The sequence below is a fragment of the Microcaecilia unicolor genome, chromosome 7 (assembly GCF_901765095.1).
Source record: "Microcaecilia unicolor chromosome 7, aMicUni1.1, whole genome shotgun sequence".
Taxonomy (NCBI): Eukaryota; Metazoa; Chordata; class Amphibia; order Gymnophiona; family Siphonopidae; genus Microcaecilia; species Microcaecilia unicolor.
This window is the reverse complement of record NC_044037.1, coordinates 16,647,468-16,663,142: the sequence shown is the minus strand read 5'-3', so window position 1 is coordinate 16,663,142 and position 15,675 is coordinate 16,647,468. Positions and strand designations below refer to the sequence as shown.

The 15,675-nt window shown below is 45.7% G+C and overlaps 1 protein-coding gene across 1 annotated transcript in view; it reads right to left on the bottom strand.

Moving 5' to 3' along the window:
- Positions 1-2,733: 2,733 nt before the first annotated feature.
- Positions 2,734-15,675, bottom strand: part of LOC115474842 (LHFPL tetraspan subfamily member 1 protein-like) — a 63,704-nt gene continuing 50,762 nt past the window's right edge. The window contains exons 3-4 of the mRNA XM_030210528.1: positions 13,475-13,573; positions 2,734-3,182 (exon numbers count right to left, since the gene is read on the bottom strand). Coding sequence (XP_030066388.1) covers positions 3,064-3,182; positions 13,475-13,573 — 218 coding nt within the window. The 3' untranslated portion in view covers positions 2,734-3,063. The remainder of the gene's footprint in view (positions 3,183-13,474; positions 13,574-15,675) is intronic.

Genomic DNA, 15,675 nt, shown 5'->3' with positions numbered 1-15,675 from the left:
AATTTACATGTGCAATTGAAAAGGTTTCTGGCCAACAGTGCAACTCGTTCCCAGGCAAAGAATTCATGGATATGATGTCTAGCTTAGGCTTTGATCAGCATCTGCAGGGCCTTCTTGTACCCTTCCAGGGAGAGGTGGTGGGGGGCAAAAATAATGATGAAATTCAAAAATGGTTGGGATGGACACAGAGGATTCCTATATTTATTTATTTATTTTATTCATGACATTTATACCCCACATTAGCCCGAAATAGACTCAAGTTCAATGTGGCTTACAAACAAACAATAAAGTGAATAAAACGTAATAATGTACAGAATATAACACAAATTACAATAAGTTCAAGAACCAAATGAATACATGTGCAGTAAGTAACCAGGGATTTAGACTATCTCAAGGACAAACAAATAATTAAGGGTGGAAAGGTGAGAGTATAATTAGGCAGGACTAGATCGGAAAGAAAAGGGTATGGGAAAATTCAAATAGAGTTCTTTGTGTTCAGAAAGGTCAGACGGAAGAAATGTGTTTTTAGAAGACTTCTAAAAGTTAGGTAATAGTCTGTAAACCTGATTAATTCAGGGAAAGAATTCCAAATGTTGGTGCCTTGATAGGAGAAATTAGCAGAGTGAATTGTTTTATATATCACACTCTTACAGATAGGGAAATGTAAGACAAGATATTCTCCAGATGATGAAACAGCATTACGAGGGGGTAATTCAATAAGATTATTCATGCATGATGGGGCTTGACCAAGCAGAATTTGATGAATGAAAACACGTAATTTGAAAGATGTTCTCTCTCTTATTGGTAACCAACGTAGCTCATATAAAAGAGGAGTGGCTTTGGCGAAGGGAGAAGATCTACATATAAAACGAGGAACAGTATTTTGAGCTGTTAGACAGAGGATGAAATCAAAGTCCAATTAAATGGCCTTTTTGCTTTAAACTGGATATAGAGAGATATAGCCTGCTCAGAGTGGCAGGTACAACTCTGGCCGCTTGTTGGGCAGACTGGATGGACCATACAGGTCTTTATGTGGGTTCGTTTACTATGGTAACTTGCCCCAGGTCAATCCTGACAAACAAAGACACTTCTAAACTCTGCAACAGGGTGGACACCCTGGAGGGTGTGAATGACACGAGGAAGGACCTAGCGAAGCTAGAGGAATGGACCGATATTTGGCAACTAAGGTTTAATCCCAAAAAATGCAGGGTCATGCACTTGGGTCGCAAAAATCCGAGGGAACGGTACAGTATAGGGGGTGAAGTGCTTCAGTTTGCGAAGGAAGAGCGGGACTTGGGGGTGATTGTGTCTGATGACCTTTAAGCTTTCAAACAGGTAGAAAAAGCGATGGCCAAAGCCAGAAGGATGCTTGGGTGCATAAAGAGAGGCATGACCAGCAGGAAACAGGAGGTGATAGTGCCGTTGTATAAGCCTCTGGTGAAGCCCCATTTGGAGTACTGCGTGCAGTTCTGGAGACCGCACCTACGGAAAGATATAAACAGGATGGAGTCGGTCCAGAGTGCGGCTATGAAATTAGTAAGCGGTCTTGAATGCAAAAATTATAGAGACAAGCTTATGAACCTCAACATGTATACGCTGGAAGAGAGGAGACATGATAGAAACGTTTAAATATCTCAAGGGCATTTATGTACAGGAAGAGAGCCTTTTCCAAATGAAGGAGAGCTCTGGAATGAGGGGGCATATGACAAAGTTAAGAGGGAATAGGCTTAGGAGTAACCTAAGGAAGTATTATTTCACAGAAAGGGTGGTGGAGGCATGGAATGGCCTCCTGGTGGAGGTGGTGGAGTCAAGGACTGTTTCAGTACTTAAAAAGGCATGGGATAAGCATGTGGGATCACTTAGGAACAGGAAGAATTAAGGGTTACAGAGGATGGGCAGACTGGATGGGTCATATGGCCTTTATCTGCCGTCATGTTTCTATGAAAGACAGGCCTACGAACTGATGTAATCAAAGCCCAGTTTAGGGTGTGTGACCTGTACAGTCGCACATGGTACAACTCTGGCCGCTTGTTGGGCAGACTGGATGGACCATACAGGTCTTTATCTGCCGTCATTTACTATGGTAACTTGCCCCAGGTCAATCCTGACAAGCAAAGACACTTCTATGAAAGACAGGCCTACAAACTAATGTAATCAAAGTTTAGGGTGTGTGGACCTGTACAGTCACACATGGTACTGCAGGCGCTACCACATTCTAGGGGAGGACACCTCACCCCACCAACCACAGAGAATCCCACTCCCAGTGTTCACCAAAGCTGACCTTGATGAAGTGGACAAACCTGAAGTGAATCAACCTGTCTAGGATGATCTGGGTCAGGTGGGGATCCTAACATCTAGTTTGACTTGAGGTCTTTGCCCTTTCTGTGTCTATGTTTATTACACGATTCCTAATGAAAGAAGATAGCACCTGAACACTGTCATAATTCTCAAGTGTATCCGTAAATAAGCTTGGGAAAACCCGTACATCTAAACATCTGCAGAAAAGTACTACTACTACTACTTAACATTTCTATAGCGCTACTAGGGTTACGCAGCACTGTACAGTTTAACAAAGAAGGACAGTCCCTGCTCAAAGGAGCTTACAATCTAAAGGACGAAATGTCAAGTTGAGGTAGTCTAGATTTCCTCAATGGAGGTGTAATGGTTATGTGCCAAAGGCGACATCAAAGAGGTGGGCTTTGAGCAAGGAAGATGGGCAGGGAGGGGGCTTGACGTATGGGCTCAGGGAGTTTATTCCAAGCATAGGGTGAGGCGAGGCAGAAAGGGCGGAGCCTGGAGTTGGCGGTGCTGGAGAAGTGAAATATAGTGGTGGAGAAGTGAAAATAGTCAGAATGGTGTGCAGTGGCTCCCTGATGAGAGCCAGGTGGGAACAGTGGATAGAGAGAAGCCCCACAGAGTAGCATGAGCAGCAGGCAAAAGTGGTAATACACGAAAGGGACAGCAGAGGTCACTGAGGTTGAGGTCAGAGAAAGAACGGATGTCCTCCAGCCGAAAACACCCATGTGCTGACACAGCCTAGAATCTCCCGTGGTTCGCCGCTGCTCAGTAGATGGAGGATTTGGTATTTTTTCCTGCAAAACAAGACAGCCAGGTGCAGATCAGCATGGCGGCGGCAGCTCCTCCTCCAGTGCTGTAATACGCCCAACCCAGTTTACAAGCTCCTAGAAAGAGAGAAATGGGAAATCAGATTAATCCCTAGTGCTGTAACACCCAGTCCAGCTTCCAAGAGAGAAGGAGAGAGAGGAGAGATTAACCCTCAGTGCAGTAATATGCATTCCAGCTTCCCAGAGAAAAAAGGAGACAGAGCACGTCATTAAAAAAACAATCTGTTTGAAAAGGCATACCATAACGACTCAACCTAAACACCGGAACCCCACAACACAATGAAACTCATACAAGAACTGGACAATACTTAACCCTTCCTCCTAGACTAACCAATGTACTCTATCACTTATGATCCTTAATGCAATTACCACTGTATTTCTCATTCTGGAATTGGTGAACGCCATCACGGTATTATGTAAGCCACATTGAGCCTTCAAATAGGTGGGAAAATGTGGGCTACAAATGAAACAAATAAATAAATAAATAAATTCCCCTAATTCTATATATGGTGCTAAATTAGCACCAGTAATCGGGAGCTAATGATCAACAGCAATTGGCAATAATTAAAATGTACATGCGCATCTTTTAGTCGCTATTCTATAAAGCCTGCGTGCATGACTTTTTATGCTCGGATCCAAAAAGGGGGCCATGGCCAATGGAGGTGTATGGGCGGGTCGGGACGTTCCTGGAATTTGCACGCAGTGTTACAGAATTAGGCAGATCTGCGCCTAACTTAGGCGTGAGGATTACACCAGGTTTTAGATGATGTAAATCTTTGCCCCCGATGCTAATCTATAAACAGCCATTTATAAAATAACGTGTAGTGTTCATTTTTTTTTTTTAAGGAATGATTTTTCAGCACCATGTACAGAATTTAGTCCCATGTTCATACCCGCTCAAATGTGAAAACATACATGAAGTGTCCAGTGTCTACTTAAAATAAGAGTAATAATCACAATAAGAGTATAATAATCAAAAAATCAAAGAGTATTATTAAAAGGCAGAGATCAATAATAAACAAGTGAATTTGTCCGTTGTAAAAAACAACCCTCCCCCCCCAAAAACAAAATATTCAGCTAGCAGTGGTCACTGCTTTGACTGCCCGCTGCTGGCGTTCAACCCGGATATTCAATGCCTGGCCATTTCCGGTGCCCAGCATTGACTATCTGGTTCTTACAATTCTGGCTAGTGCATGACCTTACTTTCTAACTCCTCTTACTCTCTTACCTACCTACATGTTCCATCTTTGCTTATACCCTACACTTGCTATTAAAATGTTTTATTACATATTGCATTGACATTGTAAGTAGTATACTATGCCATACTTTTTTTTTTTGTTACATTTGTACTCCGCACTGTCCCACTCATGGCAGGCTCAATGCGGCTTACATGGGGCAATGGAGGGTTAAGTGACTTGCCCAGAGTCACAAGGAGCTGCCTGTGCCTGAAGTGGGAATCAAACTCAGTTCCTCAGGACCAAAGTCCACCACCCTAACCTCTAGGCCACTCCTCCACTGTTGCTACTATTGGAGATTCTACATGGAATGTTGCTATTCCACTAGCAACATTCCATGTAGAAGTCGGCCCTTGCAGATCACCAATGTGGCCACGCAGGCTTCTGCTTCTGTGAGTCTGACGTCCTGCACGTACGTGTAGGATGTCAGACTCACAGAAACAGAAGCCTGCGCAGCCTTCTACATGGAATGTTGCTAGTGGAGTAGCAACATTCCATGTAGAATCTCCAATAGTAGCAACATTCCATGTAGAATCTCCAATAGTATCTATTTTATTTTTGTTACATTTGTACCCTGCACTTTCCCACTCATGGCAGGCTCAATGCGGCTTACATGGGGCAATGGAGGGTTAAGTGACTTGCCCAGAGTCACAAGGAGCTGCCTGTGCCTGAAGTGGGAATCAAACTCAGTTCCTCAGTTCCCCAGGACCAAAGTCCACCACCCTAACCACTAGGCCACTCCTCCATTTAGTGAAATGTTATAATATACTAGCAGCAAAACATGAAAGTTGCTGCTAAAATGTAGCCATGTGCATTTAAACCAGCTTAGGTAATTGAATAAGAGGCCTTTTATGTGTGTGGGCAACAGCATTTGATCATCAAAAAGCCTTTATACAGTTTCCCCAGACTAGAGCATGTTCCTACTTTGCGCCTGTTGCTGGTGTGGGCGGTGGTGTTGGGGGAAGCAAACGCTTGGACTCTGTCTTTCTTCCCACAGGAGCTCCTCCTATTCCCACACTAAAAGCAGAGGCACTAAGGAAGCTGTGTATGTTTAAATAATTTTTATTGGCTAGCAAAAGAAAAACAGGGCACTGAAAAGACAACCACGGCATTTGCTGCCTTAAATTACAAAGTGATAAAGTGTAAACCACCCCCCATCCCTGATAACCTGAATGCATAGAACACTACGACAAAACTATCCCCCCTATTACCTAAGCCACGCTAAAATGAATGGGCTGCGTCGGCATTAGCGCATGGCAGCTGCTAGTGCAGCTTAGTAAACAGGGAGGTATATATTCAAAAGACAACTGCGAGCTCTCGGTGTGAGAGTGATCCAAAAAGGTTCCCAAACTGTTTGAAAGTGGCGTCCTGTAGAATGAGAAAAATCCTTAACTCCAACACGGTCCAGAATATTCAGGGTAAAAAAACTCATCTTTTTAGAAAAGCCTACCCTACAGAAGCAACATAAACGCCCGGCCACAGAAACACAAAATCACTAAAACACGACATGGACATAACACAATACCTTCCGTTGCTCGATCCCCTAGTGTGGGTGAACTGAGGTGGTGGTAAAGGCTCCTGCGTTAACCCAGCAGTAACCGGGCAGCGCACGGCACTGCCTGATTACCACCACATAACCCTCTTTGAAAATATCTTTCAAATATTTCCACTGGTTCCATTAATGCTACGCGCGGGATTAGAACTACTGCCAGCGCCCGCGATGGGCCGGCAGTAGTTTCGGATTGCCGCACGGTAAGCCCACGGTGGGCTCACTGCTGCTTAGTAAAAGGGTCCCAAAGTATTTAAATCCAGTTGAGGCATGAGTAGCAGCCACAGAACTCCCAACAGCAAGCTAGGGTTGCATGATACCTGACAGGACAATAATTGGTGAATAAAAACATAGTAACATAGTAAATGACAGCAGATAAAGACCTGTACGGTCCATCCAGTCTGCCCAACAAGATAAGCTCATTTTATATGGTATGTGATACTTTATATTTATACCCAAGTTTGATTTGTCCTTGCCTTTCTCAGGGCACAGACTGTAGAAGTCTGCCCAGCACTGGTTTTGCTTCCCAATTACCGGGGTTGACACCCAATCTCTGCTAAGATTTTGTAGATCTATTCCTTCTAAACAGGATTCCTTTGTGTTTATCCCATGCATGTTTGAATTCCATTACTGTTTTCGTCTCCACCACCTCTCGTGGGAGGGCATTCCACCTATCCACTGCTCTCTCTATAAAGAGTGTTAAGCGAGTCCAAAAGGCTTCCGTGGTGGGACAGTTCCAAAACACATGGCCCAAGAGAGCAGCATCAGCCGAACATTTGGGACAAGACAGGAGCCTCTCGTTATTCCAGCTCCCCTGGCCCTGTGAGTTGATAAAAAGAGTCTTAGTGCAACCCTATATAGAATTTCTCTATATCAAACATGGACCACATGTCTCTGGGTATCTTGTAAAAATGCTCTCAGATGGTCAGCCAATAGTGACATGTGAAGGTCCTCTGACCATTTGGACGTTGGACGATGATAATCCACCTCCTCCGTGGATTACTTTATTTATTTTTTGTCTATTAGATTGTAAGCTCTTTGAGCAGGGACTGTCTTTCTTCTATGTTTGTGCAGCACTGCGTACGTCTTGTAGCGCTATAGAAATGCTAAATAGTAGTAGTAGCAGTAGTAAATCTGTGGTGAAAAGCCAGAGAAGCCCGTAATTGGGATCCCAAAGTCAGTGCCTCTGCCAGAGTCTCCTGTACGTCCTACGTTAGGTCTGTCCACTGCAAAGAATGTATATAATGATGAAGCTGGTGACATGCAAAATAATCCGTGGGTAACAATGTGGATTCATGTTGTAAGACTTCAAAAGATTTCATTAGCCCCTCCTCTGTGAGTACTTGAAGGAGGTAAACTACCCCTTTGCGCATCCATCATGAAGAAACACCAACACCATGGCCCGGGGGGAAAATAGGATTGTCGCAGATGGAAGCCGTGTATAATTTTATATACATTTTTCAAGGATAGTTCTCAACCGGGTTCATTCTACATGGTTAAATAGCTATTTATCACAGTAGAGGCCTCTGAAATACAGCTAATCTTCCAGTTCTGTGATTTCGCCGGTAGATCGCAATTCCTTATCTTGCAACGTTTTCACATTTTTTCCCCCCAAACCCACCTCCCCACTCCCCCCGTTTTCTATTTCTGTTGATGGCTCTCTCATTCTCCCTGTCTCCTCAGCTCGAAACCTTGGGGTTATCTTTGACTCTTCTCTCTCCTTCTCTGCTCATATCCAGCAGACCGCCAAGACCTGTCGTTTCTTTCTTTACAACATCTGTAAAATCCGCCCCTTTCTTTCTGAGCACTCTACCAAAACCCTCATCTACACCCTTGTCACCTCTCGTTTAGACTACTGCAATCTGCTTCTTGCTGGCCTCCCACTTAGTCACCTCTCTCCTCTCCAATCGGTTCAAAACTCTGCTGCCTGTCTCGTCTTCCGCCAGGGTCGCTTTACTCATACTACCCCTCTCCTCAAGTCGCTTCACTGGCTCCCTATCCGTTTTCGCATCCTGTTCAAACTTCTTCTACTAACCTATAAATGTACTCACTCTGCTGCTCCCCAGTATCTCTCCACACTCGTCCTTCCCTACACCCCTTCCCGTGCACTCCGCTCCATGGATAAATCCTTCTTATCTGTTCCCTTCTCCACTACTGCCAACTCCAGACTTCACGCCTTCTGTCTCGCTGCACCCTACACCTGGAATAAACTTCCTGAGCCCCTACATCTTGCCCCATCCTTGGCCACCTTTAAATCTAGACTGAAAGCCCACCTCTTTAACATTGCTTTTGACTCGTAACCACTCGCCTCCACCTACCCTCCTCTCCTCCTTCCTGTACACATTAATTGATTTGATTTGCTTATTTTATTTTTTTGTCTATTAGATTGTAAGCTCTTTGAGCAGGGACTGTCTTTCTTCTATGTTTGTGCAGCGCTGCGTACGCCTTGCAGCGCTATAGAAATGCTAAATAGTAGTAGTAGTAGTAGTAATTTTTGCATGAGTCCAAGAGCTTCTAGCCGTTAGAAATTCTTTGACCTATAAAAATGACTTTCTGACTTTCAACAAATTCTGGGCAGAGAGCGGAACTAATGTTTGCATTTTTTAAGAAGTCCCATGTGGTTTTGGGAAACCTTTTCTTAGGTCAGTCTAATGGAGGGCACTCAGTTCAGTCGTATGATGCTAACTATCATGTTTCCCCCAAAGGACATGCAGAGACACAAATGTATTTCATATGAGCTGCAATGGGGACAGCTCCAGAGGGGCTAAGAGCCCCGTTCTTTTCAACAAGCTTTTTGAGTGCTTTAGAGACACGAAAATAGAAGGCTATACATTTTTCTAAGCTTTGATAAGCAGTTAGTGCAGGTTTTGCCACACGTTAACCATTAGTGTGGATCCATATTAACATCTAATGTGCGTTAAAACAGCCACCAAGGGGGAAAACTCCCACTAGCTGCTCAGTGTGGAAATGGGCAGTGAGTGGACATGACTGGGATAATACAGAGGAATGGCCTATTCTGACAGCTGACACATGAGGATCATTTTCACATGTTAGCTGCAGGGGCAGACTGACATTGGTAGGGGTCCCCCGGGCAATGAAGGTGATTGGGCTCCCCCCCCCCAGGCCACTGCCTGTCATTCCATTGCTGTGGCGCTGCCCCCTCCTGCACCCCACCACTCTCCCCGGTCCTACCTTCAATAGCCTGGTGGTCTAGTGGCTTCTTCAGTGGCAGGAAAGAACCCCACTCTTTCCTGCCTGCTATCGCTACTGTGCACGACACAGTGGCCTGGGCCACCGTAGATTTGGCTCTGGACCCCCCTCCCGCCGAAGTCTGGCGCGCTGCCATGTTTTTCTAAATTGCTGCCAAGAAGTACCACGGAAGTCTCGGCAGCCATTTTTAAAACATGGCAGTGCCAGCACCGCCATGCAGAGTAGCAGCAGTGGGCAGGAAAGAGTGGAATTTTATCCTGGCCCTGCAGAAGCCACTAGACCACCAGGCCCTTCAAAGTAGGACCTGGAAGGGTTGCAATGTGCTGCGGCGGTGGTGGACAACCAGACAGAGCCTCTGGGGCCTCGAGCACTGCCCAGTTGCCCAAATGGTCAGTCTACCCCTGGCTAGTTGTCACACCTGCTGATAACGTGGCTGCAGTTACCACTACCTGAAGATGAAATGGTAAGTGATTCAGGGTCGCTGAACAGGGGGGGGGGAGGGCAAAATTCCCCAGGCCCACCGGGGTCTCTCTCTCTCTCTCCTGCTCCTGACGGGACCTGAGTGATCGCGTCCCAACAGGAGCAGGAGACAGAAAACTCTGGTGCGACCAGGCTCCCCTTGGCAGCTGGGGAGGACCCAGAGGAGCAAGTCCAGTGCTGCTCTTCTGCCCAGCTGAGCGACTGCTTTTCCTCTCAGGCCCACATGCTCAGTTTTGAAACCGAGCATGCCCTGATAGAAAAAGCAGGGGCAGGCAATGGGCAGAAGAGCAGAGCTGGAGGAAGACGTCTTCTGCTGACGGGGCCTCGGGATCCCCACCAGCCAACAAGGTATTTCAATTGTAGCAGTGATCTGAGGGGGGGGGGGGGCAGCCCAGCAGCTGCAGCCCTATTCCTGGCCTGGTTCAGTCTCTCGGCGGCCCTGAGGTGAAGCTGTGCTATCAGCAGTCTAGTACAACTTCTGTCATAAAAAGTACCACAGCAGCACTCTCCACACCTCCCCACACCCATTGTTCAATCCCCCCAACATCCCCCAGTGGCCCATTCTCTAATCCCCCTCCCGACACTCCCCAGTGGCCCATTCTTTCAACACCCTCCATGTTGAAACCCCACCTCCAGTCCTCAACCCTGTCCCCAAACACCAGCCCCCTCCCTTGAATAAAGATTGTAGGACTTTATAAACAAATGGTCCCTGATTTGATTTTCTACATGTGCTGCTATGAAACATCTCTAAAGTGAATACAGGCCAGGATAGATGTGAATACACAAAAGGAAATTATGCTCTTCACCAAAGTGGTGTCCTGAACAGATCGTAATACTTAATAACCCAACGCCAGATGCATAATGCAATGAGACATTAAAGAGATTCATTCACTTGACAATCAGCTGGTTTCAACATCTCAGTGTGAAACTGTAGTTACTGCACTGCTGATTTATCACAAAAAGCCTGTAGCCCTTGAAAGATGTGAACAAAATCTGCCCCTGACCTTGCTAAACCAAAGCACCCATTAAGCATCAAAGTGATAAAAATCACATTCTTTTTTTTTTTGTTACATTTGTACCCTGCGCTTTCCCACTCATGGCAGGCTCAATGCGGCTTACATGGGTCAATAGAGGGTTAAGTGACTTGCCCAGAGTCACAAGGAGCTGCCTGTGCCTGAAGTGGGAATTGAACTCAGTTCCTCAGGACCAAAGTCCACTCCTCCACTGTTGCTACTATTTGAGATTCTACATGGAATGTTGCTATTCCACTAGCAACATTCCATGTAGAAGTCACCCCTTGCAGATCACCAATGTGGCCGCGCAGGCTTTTACATGGAATGTTGCTAGTGGAATAGCAACATTCCATGTAGAATGTCCAATAGTAGCAACATTCCATGTAGAATCTCCAATAGTATCTATTTTATTTTTGTTACATTTGTACCCTGCGCTTTCCCACTCATGGCAGGCTCAATGCGACTTACATGGGGCAATGGAGGGTTAAGTGACTTGCCCAGAGTCACAAGGAGCTGCCCGTGCCTGAAGTGGGAATAGAACTCAGTTCCTCAGTTCCCCAGGACCAAAGTCCACCACCCATTCTCTTCTACATTTCAAAGCATCTTGCATACCGTACCCACTACCCTGCTAATTTTGTTACATTTAAGCCTGTAAAGCAGTGCTTGTCAATCGTACACAAATAAAATTGTGTAATGCTGCCCCCCCCCCCCGAAAGGTATAGCATAATGATGCAATTATGAACAGCCCACCCAAGTTATAACCCCTAAAGCAGGTTGTGATCCCATTTGAGGTCCCAACCCACAGCTTGGAAAATTCTGCCTTAAGGTTATCAGTGAATGAGTTTATTTGGTCTTTTTCTGGTTTGTTTTTATAGCTCTACATAAGGACTGGTTAGAGCTAAATTCCCATCTCTATCCATCATCTCCGAGATTTTCAATCTTTTTAGTCTCATGGCAAACTTACATGGTGCTAGAATTGTTAAGGCACAGCCCCACATGTGGTCCAGCATTTAACCTTCTCCTCCCACCAAATAGTCCAGCATTTACCTTCTCCTCCCCTCCCCTCCCCTCCCCTCCCCTCCCCGTCCTCACAAATAGTCCAGTATCTCTCCCTCCTCTTCCCTCTCCAGCCAACGATCAGGCATTTTCCCTCGTCTCTGACCCCCTCCCACACACATCTACCTTTTAAAAGTTTTCTTGTCTCCAGGGGCAGTGAGCAGTGATTCATACAGGCTGTTCATGCCAACCCCAGAGCCTTCTCTCTGACGTAACTTCTTATTTATGTGGAAGCAGGAAGTTACGACAGAGAGAAGGCTCCAGGGTTGGCGCAAGCGCTGCTCGCTGACACCGACTGCTAGAGACCAGGAAACTTTTAAAAGGTACGCTCCATTTCAGCACAAATTAAGCTGGCCCTACTAATAAATGATCCTCAACTCCCGCGTTACACCTACAGACCAACCGCGGCACACCAATGCATCATGGTACACTGGTTGAAAAACGCTGTCTTATCCTCTTTCCACCACTGATGGTTCCACAATCCCATGAATGGCGTGCGGCTTGTCTTGAAAAAAAGTTTCCTTTCAATCTAGGAACCAGCCCCAAAACTCAGAAGCCATCAGCCAAGACCTCTTGCACCTTTTCTACCCATCAAGGTTCAAGAGAGGGGCACAGAGATCTGCCACAGCTCCATTACACCCCGATTGACTGTTACTGTTTTCCCATTCTGTTTGCATGGGGAAAAGAAAGCTTAGTGACTCACCAGTCAATATTCAGGTGATGGTGCTTAGCATTTTTTTTTTTAAGTTTAAAGTAATTTTATTGATAACTCAAAGTTAAGCAACACAACACACAACATACTCAATATTGCCAATTTACAAACAATAAGATACTATGCATGAACCATTCAGCTTGTAAACCGCCCTTTCCCCCCCCCATCCCACCCCGCCCCTTCTCATCCCCTCCATCCTAACCCCTGTACCACTCAATTTCCAAAGTCTCAGGAACCTTCCTGTTACTATCCGTGTTAATTCAAGGAAATACAACAGTACCAGTAATCCAGAACTGTTTGGCAGCCCACAGATTACGCGATTACCTTTGTACACTAGGAAAAGCAGCTTACTACGGGGCAGAGAGGAGGTGGAACCCCCCCCCCCCCCCCCACTCCACATCCAAAATCAACAAGCATTAATAAGTAAACTCTGACCCCTTGGGCTTAGAATCTGAAGATAAGGCATCCATATCTGGAGAAATTGCTTAGCATTTTTTTAAAATGCTGAATTAGGGTCAATATTCAGGGCCTGCAGCCACAATTCGGAAAAACACGATTTGGAAGCGCAAAACCCCTCCGTGAAAAACTACACCGGCTCCCAATCAAAGAACGCATTGCTTTCAAAATCTGCACTCTGGTTTATAAAGCACTTACAGGAAATGCGCTTTGTATGGTTTCTTTACCTCCCCTAGATACCCACTACAGTGGTAGAACTCTCATAAAATGGTCAGCTTAGGAAGCAGAGAGGACCATGCTCTAACTGAACTAGTGGTACAGATAGAAAAATGGGCCCTTAAGAAGATAAGAACATAGGAATAGTCAGTATCATGCTTCCACCAGAGGCCACTCCAGGTCACAAGTACCTGACAGAATCTCAAAGAGTAGCAACATTCCATGTAGAATCTCAAAGAATAGCAAGATTCCGGAATCCTAAAGAGTGACAAGATTCCATGCAGAATCTCAAAGAGTAGCAACATTCCATGTAGAACCCCAAGGAATAGCAAGATTCTGGAATCCTAAAGAGTGACAAGATTCCGTGCATAGAATCACAAAGAGTAGCAACATTCCATGCAGAATCTCAAAGACCCACTTACCTAACTGGAATTGTTTAGATGTATTCCCACATGTCTGCTGTATTTCCGGGCTGTTCCAGCCTAAAGGATACAGTGCACAACCTGAACTCACCAACAATCCTACAAAGAGAACAGGAAGAATGAAAAGGGCAGAGTTGAACCAAAAGAAAATTAACATACAGTTGCATTCCTAAGTACCGTGGGCTGCATTTGCAGGGAGGCAAAAAGTTCAGCATTTATAAGCAGTCTGCAGGCAAAGAAATGTTGGGATAGATCTTCAACGACCGGCAGTCAGCGTTTCTGTAGCCACTGCCAGCTTTATGCCCCAAATATTCAATGCCGGATCATCTCTGGGCATCGGGCCTTGAATATCCAGGTTTATGCGACCAGCTATCTCTTTTGCACTTAAGTGCGATAGTGAGCACTTAACCACTTAAGTGTCACTGCATAAAGGTAGGATTGCTTGCAACGTTTGATTTAACCACTTGTAGCCAGTATAGCGCACATGTTATTCAGCATCTAAAGCACAAAGAGGTTCTGCATCATTTTTATCGTTCACAGTAGCAGCTACCAGTAATCCTATGCAAATGTATTATAACGAGCTCATTTAGTATTAAAATGAGCATTTTGTGCAATGCACAGACGTTTCCGTGCAATGCACAGAAAGGAGCACCTACCTTTAACGTTCAAGATGTTCTGGCAGGTCTGGAGGTGTCGTTGCATGCTGGTGACTTCTTGGTGGAGCAGTCTGCTTGCATTTTTTAATACAATTGCACATGTGTGTTAAATGTGCCATGTGGTTCTCTTAAATGTGTCTGTTCTGCATGTCATAGTAGTGTGAAAAAGTTGTCATGGAACATCTGTTAATAGAATCTGCAAGTGTGTGTGAAATGTTCCATGTGCATGTACTATATGTGTGGGGTGGGGGTGTCCCACATGTATATGTGCTATGAGCGTGTATTATATTTCTATGTGTGTCCTGCACTTAACATCACTGCTACAGTCATGGAACTCTATGACGCAATTGTCACCTTTTTTCCCTGGGCATGCATATAACATTGACGCTTTACATAGTAACATAGTAAACGATGGCAGATAAAGACCTGTATGGTCCATCCAGTCTGCCCAAGATAAACTCATTTTACATGGTATGTGATACTTTATACCCGAGTTTGATTTGTCCTTGCCTTTGTCAGGGCACAGACCGTAGAAGTCTGCCCAGTACTGTTCTTGTACTAAGCAGGGGCGTATCTGCATGGGGCCACAGGGGCCTGGGCCCCTGCAGATGTCGCCCTGGCCCCCCTCCCGCCGTCAACCCTCCCCCGCTGCTTACCTTTGCTGGCAGGGGATCCCAACCCCCGCCAGCCGAGGTCCACTTACTCCTGCCTTTAAAAATATTTCTTCCACTGGCGGGGGACCCCAGCCCCCGCCAGCCGACCCAAAGTCTTCATATTTCTTCTTCGTCCGACTCCTCCATGGCCATGCTGTAAGTAACGCTGTTGATTGAATCCAGTTCGGAGTCTGACGTCGCCGCACGTTGTACATGCGATATAGACGCACGTGGTATTTAACGATGACTTGTGAGCATCGGGTTTGTTTTAGTTTTGTTTCCTTTGTTGTTTTCAGGATGGGATGCGTTGCTTTGTTTTTCATTTTTGTTTCAGGGCAATTGTGCTAGTGTCAGCTCGTGTTTTTCACATGCGTTGAGGCCCCGTTTTACTGCAGCGGGTAAAAGGCTGCCCTTTTGCTGGAAAAGAAATGGCTGTGCGGTAAGTGAACCACTTGCTGCATAGACATTTCAGGGGAGGGCGCACTTACCGGGTGGCAGAAAGGGCTTTCTCGCTAACCCGGTGGTAACCGAGCAGCGTGCGGCGTTTAAAAGAGCCCCACAGTGTATTATAGACACACTGTCCTTCAAGAGGTGCCCCTTAAGCACGTCAGTAGGTGGAGGAGTGGCCTAGTGGTTAGGGTGGTGGACTTTGGTCCTGAGGAACTGAGTTCAATTCCCAGCACAGGCAGCTCCTTGTGACTCTGGGCAAATCACTTAACCCTCCATTGCCCCATGTAAGCCGCATTAAGCCTGCCATGAGTGGGAAAGCACAGGGTACAAATGTAACAAAAAATAAAATACCAAGTGAAGCAACAGGGCATCTTCATTACTAAGCACTAAGAATCACCTCATAAAAATAGCAGGCACTATTCTTGAAAGGGGAGAAACCCAG